The sequence below is a fragment of the Cyclopterus lumpus genome, chromosome 21, assembly GCF_009769545.1.
Source record: "Cyclopterus lumpus isolate fCycLum1 chromosome 21, fCycLum1.pri, whole genome shotgun sequence".
Lineage (NCBI taxonomy): Eukaryota > Metazoa > Chordata > Actinopteri > Perciformes > Cyclopteridae > Cyclopterus > Cyclopterus lumpus.
Window position 1 is genome coordinate 23,335,578 of NC_046986.1, and position 24,066 is coordinate 23,359,643.

At 43.8% G+C, this 24,066-nt stretch overlaps 1 protein-coding gene across 1 annotated transcript; it reads right to left on the bottom strand.

Annotated features, from left to right (window-relative positions):
• Window positions 1-2,040: 2,040 nt before the first annotated feature.
• Window positions 2,041-18,987, bottom strand: LOC117750133 (actin-related protein 3-like). The gene is made up of 12 exons (XM_034561117.1): window positions 18,784-18,987; window positions 14,814-14,869; window positions 14,422-14,546; window positions 11,819-11,929; window positions 11,435-11,530; window positions 11,114-11,221; window positions 10,062-10,205; window positions 6,173-6,346; window positions 5,900-5,992; window positions 5,246-5,371; window positions 4,044-4,127; window positions 2,041-3,140 (listed from the first exon to the last, which is right to left on the bottom strand). The coding sequence occupies exons 1-12, from the start codon at window positions 18,825-18,827 to the stop codon at window positions 3,045-3,047; spliced, it is 1,257 nt and encodes a 418-aa protein (XP_034417008.1). The 5' UTR covers window positions 18,828-18,987; the 3' UTR covers window positions 2,041-3,044.
• Between the last annotated feature and the right edge of the window lie 5,079 nt (window positions 18,988-24,066).

Here is a 24,066-nt window from a genome sequence, read left to right on the forward strand (position 1 = left end):
TGACCTTCACGGACAGGATATCTAGGCGCAGCCAAGGGGCGGAGAGGATCCGGTTCGGGAGTCTCGGGATCGCCTCTCTGCTGTTTGCGGATGATGTGGTCCTGTTTGCCTCCTCGGACCGTGACCTCCAGCATTCACTGGGGCGTTTTGCAGCCGAGTGCGAAGCGGCAGGGATGAGAGTTAGCACCTCCAAATCTGAGGCCATGGTGCTCTGCCGGAAACCGGCGGATTGCTCCCTCCAGGTGGGGGCAAACTGCCTACCCCAAGCGAAGGAGTTCAAGTATCTCGGGGTCTTGTTCACGAGTGAGGGTAAGGTGGAGCGGGAGATCGATAGGCGGATCAGTGCGGCTGCAGCAGTAAAACAGGCGCTGTACCGGTCCGTCTTAGTGAAGAGGGAGCTGAGCCGGAAGGCAAAGCTCTCCATTTACTGGTCGGTCTACGTTCCAACCCTCACCTATGGTCACGAACTCTGGGTCGTGACCCAAAGAACGAGATCTGGGATACAAGCGGCCGAAATGAGCTTCCTCCGTAGGGTGGCCGGGCTCAGCCTTAGAGATAGGGTAAGGAGCTCGGACATCAGGGGGGAGCTTGGAGTCGAGTCGCTGCTCCTTCGTGTCGAAAGGAGTCAGCTGAGGTGGTTCGGGCATCTAGTCTGGATGCCTCCTGGACGCCTCCCATTAGAGGTTTTCCGGGCACGTCCAACTGGTAGGAGGCCCCGGGGAAGACCGAGGACACGCTGGAGGGATTATATCTCCCGGCTGGCCTTGGAACGCCTCGGGATCCCCCAGAATGAGCTGGAAAGTGCTGCGGGTGAGAGGGAGGCCTGGGTCGGCCTGCTGAACCTGCTGCCACCGCGACCCGACCCCGGATAAGCGGGTGATAATGAATGGATGGATGGATGGATTATAGCATTAACACCCAGATCAAAATCCTTGTTGAGGCCCATCGGCTGAAGTGTATCTACAGTGTTGATCCTGTGTATCCATCTGATAGCGGTTGCTCTTGAGTATTGCAACACTTTGCAATATATTTCCCCTCTTTTTTCCTTGTTGTGTATGTTTTTCTCTGGGCTTCTGCCACACACTATCTCACATTTGAAATTCTTCATGTACCACAAGGACATGGAGTCTCGTAAACAACAAGTTTGGCAGTGGTTGTGCAAGAGTTTTCTCAATGCACTGAGTTGGCAATGATATGTGGCAGGAATAAAAGTAACACTGGGGCACGAACACAATGTTCCAGTAATTAACACAACTGTATGAGCTACATGGCTGTGGCATTGGGGACACCAGGCTTCGTCCTCTTGGTTGGCGCTTGGTTGGTTTGGAAGTGTCAGAGGCCGCTTGTATTTCTTCAAGTACATATCTTTAAATGAGACTCTTTTCAAATCAACAGAGAAACGGGTCTGAGGACAGGTGAATGTCCTTTTCCGTTTTGGCAATTCTGTGATCAGCTGTTCAGTTGGGAAGTTTCATATGTCGCTATTTTTCTTCTCTCCCGGAGATTAAACCGTCATGATGGGATGTGATGAATAGCATTCACCGCGGGGCTTCCTGTGACTGGTATGCTCGTGTGGCGATAGTGACACCTAGCAGTCACAATAGGAACTGCATGTTAATATCTTCTGCATGCCAAACAGAATTTGATTGTTAAAACTGGAAGGCCACTCTGAGAGGGCAGACCTCTGCCAAAGCAGTTTCCACTGGTGAGAAATAAAGTGTGTAATTGTTTCTCCTGGTCCCGGGCCCTCTACCACGTGTCATGGAAATAGGGCCAGTAGTTTTTCCGTCAACCTGCTGACAAACAAACAAAACAAAACAACCTGGACAAAACTCGTAACCTCCTTTCTTTCTGAAGTGAATTCAATTCTGTGTGATCTTCCACATTGTGAACTGTTCAGACAGTCACTTATAATGCATATATCCCCAACAGAATGATTAAACAGGGACATCCATCAGTAAAGGCAGCCCCAATAAAAAGCATTAGAGGAAATGAGCAGAGATCAAGCAAGAAGGACCAAGACTCCTGTACTTAGAAACAAATTGGAGCCTTTATTGGAATTTTGCAAGGCATTAAATACACAAACCCCATTCTTTTAATAATTTGGTATTTAAAAAACTTCTAGTCTAACAATACTGGTCTGACAGTCTTTCTCATTCAGTTTCATATTTATAACCTCAGTAAGTCCTCCCTTATTTCTTTCCCTGCATCCCAGAGGTGGCATGCTGACATTGTCGTGAATTAAATGGACTATGAAGAATTAAAGGGGAGACGGCGATGACACACATGGGGAATAATAGGAGAACACCTACTCAGACTAAAGAAAATACTGCGTATCAAATCTGCATTAAGGGTTAAAACAGTCTCTTGCTGATACTGGTATCTATTTTTTTTTTTTCTTTCTTTTTTGTTTTACCCCTGATTTCCCAAGTTTTACATATAAAAAACTTTTTGTATGAAATATAAACAAGCTCTTAAGGTGATACACAGACGTGTGTGCATTTGAAGCTGGAGAATAATATGCGTAAAATAAAGGAGACAATAATATGTTCTAAACTCGTCAATGATCTCAAGAGTCATCGGATCTCGTCTGGACTCGTGTTTTATAAACAAAACATAAATAATATGTTCTGGTGTCAGGAATGAACTACTCGTGTTTTTCTCATCATGCTAGGCCTCCACCAACACCATCTTCTTAAATCATCATCATCGCCGCTCACTGCATGTTGCTCAACAGACCCAGATATGTTCTCAAAACTGTTTTGGCTTCCAAACCATTTTCCTCATTTTGACAAAAAACAATAATATTAATAACATAATTTGAAAAACGAACATTCACAATAAATGTCCAGTCCGCCTGCGTTCCGTCCGGCCTCTTTTGTTTTTCCTTCTATATTCTGGATCGCCTTGTCGTCCCACACATCCATAGCTGAACAAGTCATGACAAAGCACAGAAGCACCACTGTCCCCCACCTCCTGAGCTCGTCCTTTACACAGCCTAACCCACCCTCCCCCCGCCGCTGTGAGACTTTTGGAGGTCCAGGTTAAGACATGACTCCAAACACAGGGTTGTGGCGGCAGATGCTCGGCCCGATCTCTTCGTAGTCCTTCTTGGTGTGGCAGACCTGGTAGAACTCCGGCTGTGGAAGCACCAATGAAAATGAAGGTGAGAACACAAATCACATCATTAAAAAAAAAAAAAAAAAGGCATATATTTGCATATCTATTTTCAGCAGGTGGTGTTGTTTTCTTTGGTTTATTTTAGCAAACTGTTGCTGCCAGGAAGAGCTGCTCATATAATATAAGGTGATATGTCACGATCCTGTCGCTTTGTGTTTTGAATTTCAACGTTTGTTTGGTGAGAAATCAGGTTTGTCACGGAGGACGGCGCCCAGGACTCCAGCGCTTGTGGGCCATTGGCCACTGTTGCCATGGAGAAATCAAAACAGAGGCTTATAGTGTTTCCATTTTATTTACGCCGTAATCTTTAGCTTTTGCACGCCGTTAGTGGCGCACGGAACAGGATTATAAGCTGTGTGACCAAATAATAATAATGATAATGATTTAAGTTGGACGTCAATAAAACAACTTTTAGCGGTAATACAGTGCTGCGAATAACACCAGGCTCTTAAATATCTACTGCCAATGTACAATCATGGTAGAATAGTGTTTAAATGAAACACTCGGAGGATGAGGATGATGATGATGATGATGAACCAGACTCCCCATCAGGGAACAATTAGCCTCTTGTGAATCATCTGTCCAAGACCTTTGCTCACAGTCATATTTCATGCTGGTCAAATTATCTGCTTTGCTCACACAAATAGCTAAGGGGGGAGAAAAGAAGAAAGAGCACCGCATTCACTTCCACACAGTGAAAACTAATTGCACGGCAAATAAGGACTGAACAAAAGCAGCGCATGCCCCTCAGTACTGGATGGCGGCCATCATGTCTGTGCATCTAAAAGGCAGACATCGTCCTCCTGTCATGATGGATAACGAGTGCTGGGGAAGTATTGCGGGTGCATGTTTGAATTACTCACAGTGGATGCCAACATCGATCCACCGAACCACACCGCATATCTCTGCATGTGATGCGTGATGACTTGGACATCGATTGGCTTGGGCTGCAGAGGGAGGAAACAGAGAAGAGCTGGGGGTCAGTTATCAGAGTCAATGAGGGTGGCTTCAAAAGACATAAAATTCAGTTCGGAAATTCTGCACGAGATACATAATTCACAATTACAACAAGAATGTAGTTCAAGGACTCATTCTGCTACACAAGAAAAACTAAACTGGAGTGCGGTTTTTTTTTTTAAAACTAGCACCAGCTAAAATATTTTGTATTCATAGGATTTTTGGATCATAGATTTTGATCATAGCTCGCAGCACCTGCTTCTGAAACTGCCATTGTTTTACATACCATATCTACTGTATTGTGTGAGGTGCATCTATGTGCCCTCCTGCCTTTTTGGCCACGCCGTCATTGTAAATGAGAACTGGTTCTCATTTGACTTATCTGGTTAAATAAATAATAATAACAACAATACAAAATATGGGCAACATGGCTTTTGTCGCCCATAGAATTAAAATAACAAAAAATTCAACATCAGGAAACATTGTCCAACATTGCAAGTGTGTGAGTCACAAAATTACCAGAGCAAATCTCTACTGGAACCCCGTGGACATTTTTTTAATGTTTAACGCCTGAACATAAGATGTACATGTATGCTCTACATGCACACTGAGGTGTGACACGTGCAAAGATCCCTGAAATGTGTTTTTGTGCATGTCTCGGAGGTTTTGGGACAGATATGTAATAGACAAAAGCTGCTCGCATTAGTTGGTATATTTCAGCACGTTTCTCTGCTCGACTGATATTAGCTACATTCACCAGCTGCTTCCTCCATGCCCGAGTAGGACTCACAGATGCCAGTCAGCTCCGCCTCAGGCTGGTTGACATGCTCACCGAGAGGCACTGCCTTCACAGCTTGACCAAGTCAGGAGGAGGCGGGAGAGACTAACTTCTTCCCTGAAGGTGAAGCAATTCAACTGCATTCCATTTGAAGTTTGTACTTAATACATTTGCAATTGAAATAAACTAATTTACATTCAATACACATCTGTGCCAACAATAATTGTAGTAAGGAAAGATGTTTTTTCTTCCCTCAGTTTCACTCCTCACGCAGTAATTGTGTCGGGCGGTATCGATCTCTGTTGCGTAGCAATCAAAGTGCGCTCTCACCTTGAGTTTGCCTCCACTCAGCTCCTCGCTCATCTTCAGCCGGGCGTCAACCGTTCTCTTCAGGTCTCTCTGCAGACGGCGGCCGAAGTCCCTGAACATGGTGGAGCCTCCCGACAGGACAACGTTCTGTGGGAGAGAGGGCGGAGGGGATGACGGGGCTGTGGAATAAGAAGCACCCATCGCATGCCACCTGCAGCCGGCTACTGGACGGCCAGTCTGGGGGCGGCTCTGTGGGAACCACACTCACTGCTGTTCTTCTGTTCAGCCTCTACTCAGCCAGGAAGAAAGTACAGCAGGCTGGGCACTGTCACAACATATCATTGGTATGAGTCAAGACTTGGACACAAAGCCCGAACCAGAATTTGAATACAGGCTAAAATGATTAAGTAAAGCTCCTCTCCCACTGGCAGAAAACCCACTAACACCCACTAACATCTGGCTTTTGACTTCAGTGGGAAAGGTTACAGACGGCATTCAATCGTTGGACAAACGACTTGAACATTTTCACCGTTTACTCAAACTTCATCCATGAAGTCGGAGGTCACACACAATGGGCAGAAAAAAAAAAAGCAACTGCATACTCTGGATGGAGAAGGAGTCCATTGCCTATTATTAGCAGGGCTTCTCTTGTCATCAAGGCAAGCCCCAGCTTACCTTGTAGAGAGGACGCCTGACGTCAATGGGGCAGTTCTGAATGACCTCGTCCACCACCTCAGAGATGGGCTGGGTGAAGTCGGGGTTGGCGAACTGGAACGGTGTGCAAACAAAAAAGACTTTGTTATGCTGTGCACCAACGCTACAAAGATAACGATCGCAGCCAACATGTGTCTGAGCAATATGCAATAAAAATACCCTGGAGCTCAGAGACTGTGTGTGTGTGTGTGTGTGTGTGTGTGTGTATAAACAGCTGATCCGCACTGCACTGACCTCTGGGTGGAAGAAGATCTCGGGCCCCAGGAAGCGCTCGTAGCCCACGTCGATGGTGAACTCCTTCTTGCTGACGGAGTTGATGCCGGTGTACTGCTTGATCCACTTGGAGGCGTCCGTGTCGTACTTGTTGAATTCTTTGACTAGATCTGGGCACACGTAGCTGAACCGCTCCTGGTGAGGTAAAGTTGTATAATGAGCATTGCACAAAGAAAAGTTAAAACGGTGCTAATAATTCTCTTTAGGCGTAGCAGACAGTACTGCTTGTTAAAAAGATAAAGGCGGCAGTATCTCCTGCATTCTGATGCTCGTTTTCTTCTCTGTGTATAGACGGGTTTTCAAGCAACATCATCAGAGTGGATAATGAGCAATCAGCTGCAGTGCTCTGGTCTGAGTCCTGGACTTTATGAAAGAGATGGATGGAAGAAACTCTTGTTTAATGAAGAGCGCCATCGTTTGTCAGCTGGATGTGTGTTTAGAGGTCCAGAGTGGGGATTCGGCGGTGGCTGGTCGACGAGGCCGAACGATGGCTTTGGATTAAAATAAAGCAAAGAGTGCTATGCACAGACATAAAACACATCTGACAGCGTCTGCTATATTTTGAGGATCTGGCAGGATTTCTATATGTATATATTCCCTCTGTGCTTTCAACCATAGCTACCAGTTGATGGATTGGGACACACAGACAGATCTCCCACTACTTGTAGAGACATATTAGTGGTCTGTGTTAGCGCTAGAGCCAACAGACGTCTATCAAAGTTAGCATGAGGTCTAAAAATAATGTAACGCTATTTGTTGAAGGTATACAAACACATTCAATTTGAAAACTTTATAGTGTAATTGATTTTGCCAGTGTAATAGTGACTATGAATGAGAAGAATATAACAGTGTTCAGTGTTGGGGGAGATGCCATTGGTTTGATTAGCAGGTGAGTGGTCCATATTGTGAGCCAGACAGCAGTGGAGTGAACGTTTCCAGACATGATTGGCAATCGGCACGACTTGCATTCCCCTAGATGTTAATGCTAATTATGTGAATTGACATTATTTTTGTAATTTATTTAACCAGGAAAAAGCCTCATTGAGATTAAAAATCTCCTTTACACAAGTGTGCTGGCCAAGACAGCAAAAGCACATTTAACAAGGTTTCAGCATCATGAAACTTAACGATGAGCATCATTCATTACCCAGAGACAGACAAACAAGTTTCTTGTTTGCCTGTCTCTGGGTAATGAATGATGCTCTTTGACACCGAGGACAAAGTCTTGGATAACAAGCTATTTAATAAACATGGTGGAATTGAGGTGAATCAATAAAATGCGGTGAATGAGGGAGCAACAATAAGAGAATTAACATCAAGTCATATGTATTCGTGATCTGTGCCAATCATCTAGAGCCGTGGTAGATCCCAGTTTGTGAAAAAGGGTTCATTATAAGAAACTAAACAAGCAGTACCAAGGCAGGGCGGGGGTTTGAAGGACATCAGCTGCATGTAACAGGCAGACCAATGGTGCCACCTGGTGGCCTTTAAGCAGAAAAACGTCCATCAAATTGTTCAAAACTAAAAGTTCAGAAATCCATAGTTCCTTTATCTCTATGGTGTAAACAAGACTGAAAGAGCTAAAGAATCATGTCAGCTCCATATCTCATGGACCTCAGCCTCCAGACAAACCCGGGTTAAGCTTTCACAGAAAGCTATGGAGGTGTCACATTGGGGTTCTGCCAATGTGACGAAAGATAAAGATTTATAGCAAACAGTCTCAAAAACTTGGTATGACAATAAAATTACCTTGTAAGCTTAAAAATAAAATATTGACTTACAATCTCAAAATGTTGAGAAACTCTCTTGATAGTATGACAAAGTCATTATTTTAAGTGTTGTCTTTACTTTGAGACACTAATGCTGCGTTCACACCAGTAGATCCCAGGAAAAGTCAATGCACAGACGAGAATGGTTACGAATGACGAGAATTGTCGCCGGGCGGCGCGAATGACGCCAATAGAGCAAAGCGAAAAATATGCCTTATTCGCCAAAGTTTAAATATTTTAAGTATTTTTACTTTGGCGAAAAAATTGTCCCGACGCTGAGTTGCAAAAGCCAATCAGCGTTGAGATGCTCTGCCCGTCATCACTGACGTCGTGCCGTTGGTGAATCAAACTGGCTGCTGCTACTCTGGTAGCGCTGGAAGTTATCCAGACGTAGTCGGTGAAATTCACCGAGCTGTGTGAGCCTACGGGTGATGTTATGTATAAATAGAAATATATGATATTAATGTTATGAACCCAAACACAAGGGTGATTAATGTTCCGACCTTTGTGGGATGTCCACAACAAGTTTAAAGCAGAACTAGTGGTTATTTCTTCCGTGGTGGATGACGGAAATGATGACTGTTTCTACGGAGTAAAGCCACAGAGATAAGCCACGCCCCCTCTAAGGCGCGAATGAAGCAAATAAACCACAACTTGTCAGGCGACTAACCTCACGCGAGTAAAGCGTTGTGAATATTCGGAACGCTTTTGGTGTGAACGCAGCATTAGTCATTATTTTTGAGATACTAAGTCATTATTTTAAGGTTTGTCACAGATTACTTTCTTTCATCTTTTTTTCTTTACTGGGTTTACATCAAAATCTAACAGCTTTAAATATAAGGAAATGGGTCTCCTATGCCATCAAATTAGTATGTCTATTCAGTGGCTAAATAAATAAACTTAAATTCTATGTATAGAAAACATCTTAAACATAACATGTGTTTATGAATATGCCAAAAAATATTTTATCCAGAAAGTAGGAGTTGTGTGTTCTATTATGCATTAGGGCTGCATTCAAATCGAACACTAACACAAAGCACTAATCTATTTCACATTATTTCCCAGGGTTAATATGTTAGTGTCAACACACTTATTAAAACCTATGCTCTGTTGTAGCTACCCACTGATATTTCTTTCATACGAGATCCGTATGATATCACAGGACAGTCGGTCAGAGGCTCCAGACAGAGACGCCATTGGACAATGAGGAAGTGGAGCTGAGGACCAGGGTTGCAAAATTCCGGGAATATTCAAAGTTGGAAACTTTCCACGGGAATAAGCTGAAAATGTTGGGGTAATTTAACTGTATGTACCTTGTCATAAGCAGACATGCGTGCAAACATTTATAATACAACTTTTAAAAATGACATTTTTGACATTTTGTGAGTAGAACTTCTTTCATCGAACAACAAAAACATGAACATTGAATAAAAAAGGTGTATTCCCTATGATCACCACCCCCCAAACCACATTTTTTTCCCTGAATCTAAATGCTTACTTCCTGGACCTCATCAACGTCCTCCTCACTGCTGTAAAAAGTTAGTCTACTGTATACAAATAAAACTGGTATTATAATGAACATGGCTTCAGTTTACCAAGTAATCAATATGCTAGGTAATGACAAACAGTGTTGGGAAAGTTAACTTTCTACATGAACTAGTTCAGTTCATAGTTCACACATTTTAAAATGAACTAGTTCAGTTCATATGTACATAATTCAAAATGTTGAACTAAGTTCACAGCTCCAAAAAATGAACTAGTTCAGTTATTTTTTTCAATATGTTGCGAGCTATAATTGAAATCTCTATCTGTCTGCAATACCGCTCTTGGCCTCTACGCCACTCGGCGCTCTCACACTTGGCAGGCATAGGGCTGAAACGTTCAGACGCAACGTTTTATGTTTACGTTTATGTTTCTGGCAGAAAATGTTCCCAACCAGCTGCATTCAGGGTCCAGCTGAGCTAGGCGTGCATAGTCTTGTTCTCAACTACACTTAAGTTCCCTGTTATATGCTTTTGCAAAAAAAAACAGAACATTTACCGGAAACTTCCCGCCCCTTTGCAACCCTACTGAGGACCAACCTTGACTGCCTTGGCCGTCTCCAGCGACTGCTCCGGTGGGATGCCCACCTCCCGTTCCCTCAGCAGCTGCTGGGTGAAGTAGGTGATGTCTCGCCCTGCGATGGGGATGTGCTTTATACAGCTGCCGATTACATAGCCTTCAGCCTGAGAGAGAGGAACAGGGGAGTAAATAAAGACACGGGGGCCTCCGTATCCCCGTGGTGTTGCGTTTGGCTCGCTTTTTAAGCATGTTCAGCAGTGCCTGCAGACATGCTGACTATTCCGCAAGCACATTTCCTAAAACTGAGTTATTCCTTCCAGCCTCTGAAACACTTTGGCCCACTCTTCCACATCAACACTATCCTATTACTGGGCAAGTCGACGAGTGGAAAAAGTCTCAGTGTTGTCCACGTAGTGTATGAAGCCTCAAGATACACACCGTTCTCACACACTAACTGCAGCCTCCTCAGCGTGGTGGTTAAGAGTGAGTTGTCTGTGTTTTTTTTAAGTGAAAAATTATGAGCTTTTTTTTTTTTTTTTTTAAATCAAAATAGTCAATGGGAGTATCGTCTTGTCTTAAAAAATGTATCACAAGCATGCTCAGTTAAACATGTTCAGTTCAACTTATTTCTGTCAGCACAGTGTGTGTGTGTGTGTGTGTGTGTGTGTGTGTGTGTGTGTGTGTGTGTGTGTCCAGTAGTTTCAGCTAGGAAATGGGCTTAAGCGGCAGACTATTGTAAAAACACACTTCATTCAAACTCGACAGAAAAAGAATAAAGCTCACCATCTTTGAATAACTATGGAATATTCCCAGTGATTATAGTGGTATTTTTGGTTGAAATGCCACTCAACTATCTGAACAAAGCAAAATAAATGACCACAACTCCCTCGAAGATCAACATAGCAAGGCCACAAAAAGTCTAACTTAGCCATTGTGAATTTTGTTTTTACATGAGATGAATAAACACAAATACTGAACTTCTCTGAAAATGAAATGGTTGTGGGGACATATGAGCCATACATGAGAGCGAGCGATGGAGAGGTGTCTTTTGCTTGTCGATCTGGACACTCACCACAGGGATGACGTGGGTGACGCCGTCTCCGCTGTCGATGACGGTGCCCGTGAGCGTCCTCTCGCCCACCTGTCTGGACGTCCAGGAGGCTGCTAGAGCAAGCACAGCCTGGTACACACACACACACACACGACATGACATGACGGTGACATCTGGTCTGTGTGTACACATGTAAAACACATCTGTGTGCTAATACACCGCCTCGGTCACATAAGGAAGCAGTATAAGGGAGTTCATATTAGGGGAACAGAATGATAAGAGAGAATTATCTGAAGTGTATTTCGTCATATTACACATACGAGATGACCCAACATAGCTCACCTGCACAGCGATGTACAGCCCCGGCACATTGAAGGACTCGAACATGATCTCGGCCGTGTACTCTCTGTTTTCTGGTGTGTTCAGAGGAGGCTCTGTCTTCAGACGGGAAGAGAGAAAACACACACACACACACACACACACAAAGTGTGTTTTAAAAGTCACAATTACAATTATAATATATGAAAGATAGGATGCAACTAGGCTACTGGAGTTAAAATAAAGTTAGTTTTTATCATGTGGTGGCAAGGAACTTACGCAAGCACAAAAAAAAGAACGGTTATTTGTGTCAACAGTTTGTCGTTTACAGGATATGAATCCACATGTTAACTTCAAGGCAGATGTTTCTGACTGATGTCCATCGAGCACACGCCTTAAGCCTCTTACCAGGAGGAAGTAGTGGTCCTCGGGCTCAGCCCTCAGGTACTTGAAGATGATCTGCTCCATGAAGCGCTCCATCAGGTCCCAGTCCTCCACAATCCCGTGACGGATGGGCCACTGTTGGTACAAGAGTCCAGCTAATTAGGACACTGCGTTGAGATACGATGGCAACCACAACAAGCCCAAATATAAAGATGCAACGCACACACATTGCAGCACACGCCCAGTAAAATGTTGGCGCTTCAATGCGTTGAAGAAAAAGTTTGATTGTATTTAGTGAGAGTGTCTTGTGGATAACACCTCTTGTCTCTAGGATTTCCTTAGACAGCTATGTTTCATTACACAGTTGACCTCTGAAGCCGAATATCTGCGCTGCATTCCAACATGTAGGTTTATTTATGCTCACCTATCCTGTATCTGAGCAGCTACCCTGATTGGAAGTTACCAACCAATTTTATTCTGGTGACATAACATCACTTTCATAATGAAAGAGGTCCGTCAACACGGGACAGTGTCTTCAGTGTTATCAAAAGTTCAACAAAATGTTCTTCACCATAAACATGTAGGCCAGATGTAATCTCTGTGTATGTGTATGATGAAGGAGAATAGCAATAGCAAATGTGTACACATATAAATACTTTATTTTGTCACTTGACTCGCTACAAACTGAAAAAACAGCTCAGAATTAGTGTGTGGTCCAGAAGTGGGACACCGTTCTGGTGAAGTGCATGCTGGGTAACTGGATTACTGGGACATGGAACGGGAGCAGAGCCATCGCTGATTCAATTCAATTCAGTTTATTTTGTACAGCCCAAAATTACAAATTTTCCTCAGAGGGCTTTACAATCTGTACACATACAACATCCCTGTCCCAGGACCTCACATCGGATCAGGAACAACTCCCTCCAAAAAAACAGAGAAAAACCCTTTCATGGGGAAAAGGGGGAATAAACCTTCAGGAGAACCACAGAGGCATCAGGAAGGAGGCTGGACCAATGAGGCAGGAGGCACAAAGAAGGAGGCAGGGCCATTGAGAAGGAGGCTGATGGTTGTTGCTGCTATGATGAGTGTGTGAGGCCTGCCGCCTGCAGCGAAGAGGACATCTAAACAAATGTGTGTTGATGCTGTGTGTTTCACATAATACGGATGGAGTACCAGAAAAAAAAACAGTCAAACTGTTTGAGCAAAATCATAGAACATGTACTAAATTTGGTAAAATAAAGTCTTATTTTCATCTGATCTCACTGTTATTCTATACAGTTTTGTATGCAGCAGGTCTAGGGCTGCAACAACGAATCGATAAAATTAGATTATTAAAAGAGTTGGCAACGAATTTCATTATCGATTCGTTGTGTCGCCACTATTACGCCACTCAATAAGTCACGGAGATGTTTGAGTATAAAAACAAAAAGTTGAGTTGAGTGCAGAGGTAGAGGAATGCCCATCGGAGAGACCCGTAACGGTGTTCTGAAACGCATGGCGGAGGCAGAGAAATCAGGACGACCAGAGTCATCCAAGGTGTGGGGGCATTTCACACTAAATAAATACAAAAACGGTGTTCATTGCAAGATATGCAAAAGTGACATGGCATGTCACGGGAGCACCACGTGATAATTGAGCACCTAAAATGTAAACATGTTGGAGTCCTTGAGGAGGAGGAAGGGAGCTCAACAGCGGGGTGAGTCACTACAGAATCCTACTGCTGTTCTGTTTTGAACTGAGGAGCGTAACGTCCCTCCAGGAGCTCGTCTGGTGCAGCTGTTTACTCGTTATCCAGCCTGTCAAGTTAGCGTTAGCTTGTTAATAACAGTAGTAAAGCAGCGGTGGTATAGTTTGCAGGGCTAAAGAAACGTTTTTATTCACTCGCCTTTTTTGTGTAGAGAACAAGTTCTGACGTTCCAACAAATCCTGGTTTTCTGATTTGTATTTTTCTTTATTTTTATAAATGATGTATAGTTCTGACAGCTCAGGTCCCTTTAAACAAAAATATACATCTTTTTGTGCACTTTAAAGCATACATGTGTATGTTTTATTTATTTATTATTACTTTAACAGCTCAGGGATGTTGAAGGAGCAACCTGTTTGTGCACGTTCTGAAGATTGTTTGCACTTTTTTTGAATAAAGGGTTGGAAATTAATGCTTTTGGTTTTTTCATCCGATTCATCGATTAATCTAAAAAATAAATCGACAGATTAATCGATTATTAAAATAATCGTTCGTTGCAGCCCTAAGCAGGTCCATCTCACCCAGCGGGTTCTACACGTCATTTCATGCTAATCAACTTCCTGCAAGAGGCCCCAATGTTGGAAAAGCAGGTCGTCATTAGTCATTCCACACTCAAAGTAAAGTGCAGACGTTTACAGGCGTTTACAGATTCCCACGCCGTGTTTGACCCTCTGAAAGTCTCTGGTTTGGGGAAAAGAAAAGCATTTCTGCAAAATGGTGGGAAAGTCTCTCATGTATCTTGCTTCTGGTTTCCGAATCACTAAAAGCACTGCAGCGACGATGAATACATCGGTTCTCTGAAGAAACAGAAAAACGTTCAACGTTTGCTTTGCCAGCAGTTTCTTGCTTCTTGTGGGCGCGCTGAGCTGTCAGGGTCACGTACCTTAGTGGAATATGAGGGCTTGTCTACTGCTTCATCTCCGATGTAGAAATCCAAGTCATCCACCCCCTTCATCATCCTCCGCTGCGCCTGGTCCCCCACCTTGGCCGACTCTTTGATGGCGATACCTGACAGGAAAATGGAGAATTCAATAGAGAGCAACAGAGAGGTGTGTACATTTGATTGATAGGTAAGTTAAAATGCTCAAGGACTATCAAACACTCATCATCTATCATACCGGGAAAAAAAAGAGATTTTCAACCATGACGGGTGTTACAGGGACAATTTCAGCAGACAGGAAGAGAAGGCAAACGTGTTCCTCTTTTCAAACATGCATCACGGTCTTTGTTAGTGTCAGAGTGTGAGGGGAATTCAACGCTCGGTGAAACACTCACATGATGGAACGATGAACTGCGGCTCCGTGTTCCCTGCATACCCCAGTTTGGTGTAACTGCAGGAGGAAAGCATCACGTTTCATTACAGAGTTTCTGCATGTTACGGACAAACCAGACCACCTGCTAACACCACATTTTATTGTAAATAAAATAGCCTTTTATTTACAATAAAAGGCTATTTTTGCCCCATCTCCTAGTCCTGCGCTATCGTTTTGATCAATGCCACCACTGTCCTTTGGCGGGTTGGTTGGCTGCCAGCAGCAGCGGAGGCCCTGGAGTTTGCTAATAGAAAGCCATTAAAAGAGCCATTCATGTAGTAATGGGAAACTGAAGACTATTCATATTTGTTTGGGGGGTGGGTTAACTTCTGTATAAACTGACCGTCCTTAATATAAACTGGCTGTGACCGCAACACTGCTGCATTTGTCGTTGCCTACTTCTCTTTGGGATAAAATAAGCAATCGAAGTCTTGAACAAAGAGGGAAGTTGCATGAATAAAATAATGATGAAAGGTGTTTCTAAAAATCATTAGAAGTGGAACACAGAAGCAACACATCAATGTCTATGCTCCTTCAGTTAAGACACCTTCTGCCTTTGCATCAAAGATGCTACACTTCCCAGCCTTCTATGCCTCTGCTCTGTGCAACTGGTTGTCTTTTCGGTGGGGCACATGTGAACCAGATGTAGTCCTGACTGGGTTAGGCCCAGACAGGACTCCCATACTTCCCGCACACAGGGCCCAGGGGACTGACAGAGGACACTGGCGAGTCCTGACGCCCGCTAAAGCTCTGTGGGCATGAAAGGCCACATCCTGGTCATAATAGGGGGTCCTATTCCTCCTGGAATTCAACTTTGAAAAAGGGCCACGCCAGCAGTCTTTAGAAGAAATTACCTGTGAATGTTATGAGTAAACGTTAGTTTTAAATTGGCTCTAATGTGACTTAACAATGTCTTTGGTTTGTTCCAACATTTTACAAGTTTATGAAATCTGTTCATTTCCTGTCCTGGACACAGACTAAAGGCCTCCTGTTCCTGGGTGAAACCCTTTTTATTGCACAGGAAGTGGTGCAGCTCGTTCATATTGGCAACAACAAACGTTTGTTTAGAATAAGTGCAGACAGGAAGCAGAAATATGAGATTAACAATCACAATCTTTAACTTTGCAGTGTGACGGAGCGCTACTGTTTATGAGCTAAGTGTCCTACCTGCCAACTTAAGAGTTTACAAAAGAATACATGCTGACCCACATGACCCCTAATGAACATAAGTGGTGCTAAATTAACAAGAAATTATGCAACAATCATGCTATTTCAATGTAAAATGTTTGAATGACACAGGAGCCTTGATTACTAACTCAGAACAAAACCCTCTTCCTCCGACATGAACCGACAGGTAATAGCGGACACCCCTCACTATTTCTTCCACGTCACCCGAGTGACTTTTGGTTCGTCAGGAGCTGAAAACAGCGCAGTGTGTGGATAAAGTTATATATTCTTATCTGGCAACTTCCTCTATCTGTCCAGCACACTGAAAAACCAACAGCGCTGCCAATGTTGATTTTCCAAGGTAGAGCCAAGAGACAGAACACAATAGATTGTGTTCAAATACAGTAGAACACTGGGAGAAACCGTCGGCAGCTCCTATATGTGCAGTATTTCTGGAGATAATGGCACAATGTATTTCAGTCTGTCGTTCTCTGAGCTCTATGTTCATACTGCCAATATATAGGGGGAGCTTCTCCCACTAGTGACTTACTGGATCTTCTCATGGCTCTGGGCTTGTGTGCAGGTTACGGCCACTACTTTGCTCTTTGACAAAATGCCAGTACCACTTGGACATACGTTTGGACCAGCCTCTTCAATCGCTTTGTCACTTTAATCCCAGAAAAGAAAAAGAAACCTCATGAGAGCAACAGCAACCTGGGGCTGACGGCAACAGAATGCAACAGCAGCAGCTCTCTCAACACCTTCATACCACAGAGCGGTCCCAGCTTGTCTCCCTCGATCTGCCTCGACAGGCTCACGTTGTAATACATGTCTGGCGGTGGACATCTTCGCACAGCCCAGCTGGCGCTGAACACTTTGTTACCTTTAGCTCAGTAAAGGAGTTACTTTTTGGCACCTATCCTTTATCACTTCACCTAAAAATGTCATTCAGAACCATGCTGACTGAGGCTAATTAAGGTCTGCAGCCACAAGTTAGGAACGTTCACGTGTTTGCTGAGGACAGATGAGGAACTACTCTACCAGATTTCGGTTTATATGGAGGCCTTGATGAGACAAACTAAAGACAACCTAACCGACACCAAACCCGAGTCTGGACGTGACTGTGCTTCTTTTACCATGTGGCCAAGTAGTCTCCTCTAATAATAGCAGCCAGGCTGCTGTGAAGATCGATGTGTCATAGAAAGGGGAGTTGTCACTGGTTTGGGCATCATGAGCAGGACTCAAGAGACAGCTGTTGAACTTCCTCAGCATTTCTAGAACATCATCCCACAGCCGGCACTCTTTGGCTACGCTGCAGAGCCATAGAATGCCAACATGTCCTCTTAAAAACAACTAATCATGAAGCAAGTCTCAACCCAAACTGACCAACTGACAAAACGACCATGTGTTATTTCTGGAGATATTTTTTGTTAAGTAATTTGTGTCGTCATTGATATTGGAACATATGCGTTATGACTGTAAGCTTTGGCCAGAAAGTGGAGGCCATCTGCACGATGAGTAGAAACTAGCACAGGCCAAGTGAATTCTCAGCTGCACTTTTGCGGTCCCAGTGCAGATCAGAGGCAGCACACTGGTTAACAGCCTGGAGGGAGGAGGAGGGGGGGGTGGGTGAGTGGAAAGGTATGCAATGTGAAGTGTGGGGAAGTCAAGCCTCTACATGCAAGCAATGCAAAACCACTGCTGGACCCCCAAAACTGACTGAGCACAGCCGTCATGGCTAGGGCTTGTATTTGGACACATCTGCATGTGGCCAGTGGCCATAAGACATATGCCTCCTCACTGAGAGAATGTAGGTTCATATGGATACAGTAACAAAAACGATTAGGACTCAACAATATCTTTCACATACATTGTTTAAACCTTCATCTAAAAAGGAGGAAATGTGTGTGACTCTACCAAAAGCACTGGGATCACTGCAGGAGGAACCCATCTCGTGCCGTATTATTCTGTCCGTCCTTTAAAAGCAACATTTGCTGCTATAGCGGATTATTATTAGGTCAGTACAGTTGATACAAATTAGTTATATAGTCGCTAGCCTGGCAAAGAGAATAAATTAGAGAAGTTAATGAAAGCAGCATGCTCGGATTCTCAGAAACCACCATATATGGACTAAACGGCGTGAATGAGGAAGTGTAGGCTGAATAGGAAGTAGTATCGCGCCTGCCCACAATCCGAGCGAAGGAGCGAAGAGATGTCTGCCATTGCACCGGCTAAAGGCGCATATCTTCCAGGAACACGTCCTGTGGCAACATGTTGCAAATGAACAGAGAACGTTAGACGACATCGGCCACCAAAAAGAAAAAGGCCCGCCAGCTCCAAATGAATGAAACCCTCTGGGAGGGAAGACACCCTCAGTCCGGTGTCGGGCTTCCAGCGTCATAGAACGTTTCACGAAATACCTTCGCTAAGAAGAAAACATAGCCGAGTGATGAATCTCAGCTAGTGATGAGACAAGCGAACGAGTGGGGGAACTAAACAGCGGCAGTGCACATCAGAGGAGCCCGAACAACCTGACTGGGTTTGTCTCGAAACACAACCGCGAGAGAGTAAATAACAGTTTACAGTTATTTACTCGGTAGCATATTAGCTCGCTGGCTAGCTGCCTGCATACGCTCCGTTACAGACGAACACACACACCCGATCTCTGCCGCTGACACTGACAGTCCCCTGGTCGCGCTCAGCCTCTCCGTGACACCCGAGCCCCCCTGTTTCTTTTGCACCGCGGTTCGGATTGAGCAGCTTACCCTGTGCCGCAGTCGACAACACACGCCGGTAACCGTCCAGCCATCTCTCCCCGATTCTCTGTTGTCTAGAAACAGTGAAAATGTGATGGATAGCAGGCTGTGTCGGCTGGAGGATATAGTGAGCCGTCCACAGGCGGAACCCTGAGCCCGCACAGTGCCGTTTCCACTTCCGCACTCGGCTTCTGGCAGGCAGGGAGCGAGGCAAGATGGCGGAGGTCGGGTAGCTAGCAGGGCCGTGCAGCTGTCAATCACCGAGAGAAGACGGCATCAGTGGACATGGACGGATGTGTTATTTGATTCCATGTTCAATATGTACATTAAGATATGTGTATGTTGTGGTTCATTTATTAAGAAGTCCCCGTCCTTTTCTAATATGGACAGGAATATGTGTAACGTGTGGCTTTCAGACATCAATAAAGATCAAATTAAATAATAATAATAATAATTGATGATATTGTAATGGACTGAGTGACATGTAATGTTAACCTGTTATGTTATAAGTGTTATTGTGTTTACAGGCAGAAATTCTAGTTAAGATTGGTTGTTATTACTGGGTTCACGAGGTCAGTGAAAGTCTCATGACCCGTGTAGCTGTGAAACCTGTCACTCATACTAGCTACCTATGGGGGTGGGACACATGAGCGGGCCTGGGATTGGCGGAGCGAATGAGGTGGGATGTGTCGCTGCCCTGTGGAGGGTGGGTCTAGGACCGGGAGCAGGGTGTGAAGCATGTTGAGAAGAACGTTAACGGTGTTGGCTGGTTTTGCCGTAGGAGTAGTCTGGTGTGTCCCCAAATAAATAAACTACAATAAGCAAGATAACAGCTTTCCTGACCGAGGGTCGCTACACTACATATTATACATTATTCCCACTCTTCAAATGAACATTAGAACTGATATTATTATTATTATTATTATTATTATTATTACTTGTGTTATTAATAATGTATATTTAAGCCTTCTCTCGCTCTCTCTCAACATATATATATATATATATATTAATAATAATCAAGGGCGTTTGTAGGAAGGAGCGTTTGTAGGATTCGGGTAAATTTTTCTTGGGGCCCCTGATATCCATTGTTTCTGACAGTTCATAGATTGGTTCAATCAGAGTGTGATTTTGCTCTGTAGTTTTGCTTCATTCAGTATATGATAACACAAGAGACAGAATTTCAGGGTCATAGTGATATTTTATTCTCATTTGGACACTATCACTGAGATAAAGATGAACTAGTTCAGTGTCAAATATATCATTCAATGGAAAAAAACATATTATAATAATCTATATTAATGCAAAGAATAGAGAGATGTCGATAGTTATTTTATTTTAAATAACTATCGACATCTCCCTATTCTTTGCATTAATATATATTATTATATATTTGCCTCAAGTAAACCTGAATGTAAGCAGATAACACTCGTTAACAACTACAGACAGACACATTCTGTAACTACCTGGACTTACAGGTAAACCTGAATGTAACCAGGTAACACTCGTTAACAACTACAGACACATTCTGTAACTACCTGGACTTACAGGTAAACCTGAATGTAACCAGGTAACACTCGTTAACTACAGACAGACACATTCTGTAACTACCTGGACTTACAGGTAAACCTGAATGTAATCAAGTAACACTCGTTAACAACTACAGACACATTCTGTAACTACCTGGACTTACAGGTAAACCTGAATGTAACCAGGTAACACTCGTTAACAACTACAGACAGACACATTCTGTAACTACCTGGACTTACAGGTAAACCTGAATGTAAGCAGGTAACACTGGTTAACAACTACAGACAGACACATTCTGTAACTACCTGGACTTACAGGTAAACCTGAATGTAAGCAGGTAACACTCGTTAACTACCGACAGCCACTGACGTACACTGCTGAGCTATAAATATGGACACATCTCGATATAATTCTGCATGTGACCCTGAATAGGATAAGCGGTTCGGATAATGTCCCCACTTTAACAGGAAATCTAACACCCAGTTGTACATCTTACCATGTATACATATAGCTCATTTAGTTTGGCAAAGAGTCCCTCTTTCCTTGTTGGTTTGGGCTTTCCTGATTTCTGATTCCAGGCATTAAACTGAGTCCGCTTTCCCTCTTCCTTTACCAAAGATGTTTACTCTCTAGAAAGTGGGTTAACCTCTCTGTTGCCATTGTGTCCCCTGATGTTAATGCATTTGGTCTGCAGTTTTCTGTGTTTCATGAATCTTTCCCTGGTTTCAGAACTAGAACTGATTGTTTCCATAATGACGGGATTCGGACAGTATCCAAGTCGATTAAAAACACACTTCACACCACTTTAAGGGCTCTATCCGTCACCTGAGCTAGCGCGCTAGAACAAATACCACCTTTCCCTTAGGTTTGCTGTCACACTCAATGTGGCTCTCCTCAACTCAAATAGACTGAACAGGGAATCTAAATCCTCTCCTGATGCAGCACTTCTTTCAGTGACTTCTGGATTGTGTGCCGCCGTGTTACCTCTAAACTGCAATTACAGTTGGTGTTAGTCAGATAAATTGCATGATCTGTATTCTGGGTACTAATGATGGTACCCTTTACCATCATTAATACACACTGAACCCAAATCATCTGAATATTCCTCTGTTACAGATCCATTTGCATCTGTATTTTTACTTCCCCACAATGTGTGCATTAAAAATCCCCACGCCACATCATTTCCTTTTGCGAACGCCCACTCACAGAATTCAGTATATCCATGGGTTGTAATATTTGACTATCTATAAGCTGCTCTTTTCTGTCCATATTTTGATCACAATGCACATTTGATCTATTCCTTATCTGACTCAATTAAAGCTTATCCACCTCTTCACAAATGTTTGGTGGTTTTGATCAGCTCTTTTTTACACAGGTTTTCAGACAGGGGGAGTTCATTTCCTGACACGCTAGGGTCTGTAGACACACTGGGGTCACATATTTAGGTTACAAAGACAAGAACAAGTGCATTTGGCATAATGGGGTACCTTTAACATTCATGTTCATTTCGGGGTAAACAAGACGGCCCCTTTATTGTCTACTTCCGCGACTTCTTGCCCAGGCAGCAACCAGCCACGTGTCTTTAAACTTGATGTTCATATAAATTATGGTCTATATTGAGTCAAAGAGACCATAAAGTAGGGTATGCTTTAGGGTGGGACTACAAGGTGATTGACAGGTCTCTACCGCTACCAGAGCCGTATACGGTGTCTCTAGGTCACTCCTCCACCATGTGGCTTTACCTGACAGTGTTACAGTTTATCCTTACTTCTTCCTACTAAATTAACACTGTTATGGTCACTATTCAGCATATGTTCTCCTTGCAGTGTCTGATGTTGAGAGACAGGTCCAGATCGCTCCGGACTCAGTACTGGAGGGTGCTGTGGCATCCAGAGAAGGTCAGCACTGCCCAGCAGAAGATGCTGCGGGAGAAACTGGATTTCCTGAAGCCTTATATAGTTCGCAGGGGGAGGTGATTTGTACCTCGTAAGTTGAAACTAATGCAGAAAAGAATCTGCTTCCCTGTCGATCTCGATTGCACACTTTTTTTTAATGTTCGTGCCTGCACTTTTTTGCAGGAGGACAAGTTTGATGACCGGGATGAGGACGAAGAGGTGCTGGACACCAAAGGAAGTATCGCCCAGGAGATGGGAAGCTTGTTTGGGAGCCCACTGGATGATGATGTGACTGTGCACGATCCGGATGACGCACCCCACCCCTCCTCCGGCGTGACCTCTGACCCTTTGCACTGTCCAAAGCTACAGCCCCAAGTGACAGAGGTCATCTCCTTAAGCTGTCCTTGCAGTCGCGGCGACGAGGGTCCTGCCCATCAGCCCGACCACACGGCTGCACCGCACGCGTCCAAACGCGACATACTCAACCAGTTTGCAGATCAAAGACCCCATGGTGCTGATGAAGCTTCGCCGCGGCATCACCGACCTGGTGTTCAAGGCGGTGGAGGAGGATGTGCAGAGGCCGCCCGCGCTGGCTGAGAGCGCGCCGCTATACGGCTGCTCCAGGCCCCGGCAGCCATCCTCACGGACTCACCGCTTGTGGAGGCAGATGTTTTTGAAGAGAAGGAAAGAGGCCTGTGAGGTTGGAAGGGGGACGCAGAGATTGGAGGAGATGAGGCACGTGTGGAGGACATCTAGGAGTCCAGTATTGCAGCCCGTCCAGCAAGGCCGAGCAGCGGAGGGGACGAGTGGAAACGACTCCCTGGTTTTCATCCAGGCTGCTGAGATCAAGAGAGTGACAGAGCAACACAGGGTTAGGATAGGGGAGGAGATGCTTCCATCAGTTTGACAATGCATAGGGGGGTGGGCACTATCTTTTCTGATTACCGTCATCTCAGTCAGTAAGTGTAGGTTAGAAAGCTTCTTGAGAATTGGAACACTTAAATGCCTTGATATTTGTGACATGTCAGCAATTAGTAGCACGATATCAACGATCATCCATATTGATGCCAGTAAACAATGTGGGAACTGGATGAAGACGAGGGAGGACGTGGCTACAAAGCCAAAGACCACATGCAACATCCAACATCAAAGCCGAGACTTTTCTGCCTTTTCAAAACATAGGATGTAGTTTCCAATTAATCTACAGCTGTGAAAAACAATTCAGACTGACTCAACCTTAAGGTACCTTAATTATGGCATTTAACATTAACTTTTGAACCTGAAAGCCATAAGCACAAGTCAGAGGACACTGTCAGACCCAACTCACATAGACCATGTTCTGCCACCCGTTAGAGACAATTTAAAGATTGAACAATAATTAAAGAATTTAAATTATTGAACAATAATTACAGAATTACAATTATTTTTGTATTGTTTCAATGTGATGTTGTTTCACACGTCTAGTCATACAACTATTATAAGGTAATGTTTTCAGAAATGAATATATGCTTTAGTGTAGTTAATAGAAAGCTGATATAAACTGTAGACTACTGTAGTGGGAAAACAACAACAACAACAAACCCTTTCACAGGAAGAAAAAGAGAAGAACCCTTCAGGAGAACAACAGAGGAGGATCCCTCTCCCCGGATGGACAGAAGCAATAGATGTCATGTGTACAGAATGAACAGAGTTACAGAGTTACAACACATTACATGAATATGACAGAAATTATTCATATGAGTAGTTGGTATGATGGAAAAGTTACAACTACCAAAAATAACAGCAACAGTGGATGTAATAGAATAATATTTATAATAGAAGCAGTAATGGTATTGGTAATACTAATAGCAATGCAACTAATAATAATGAT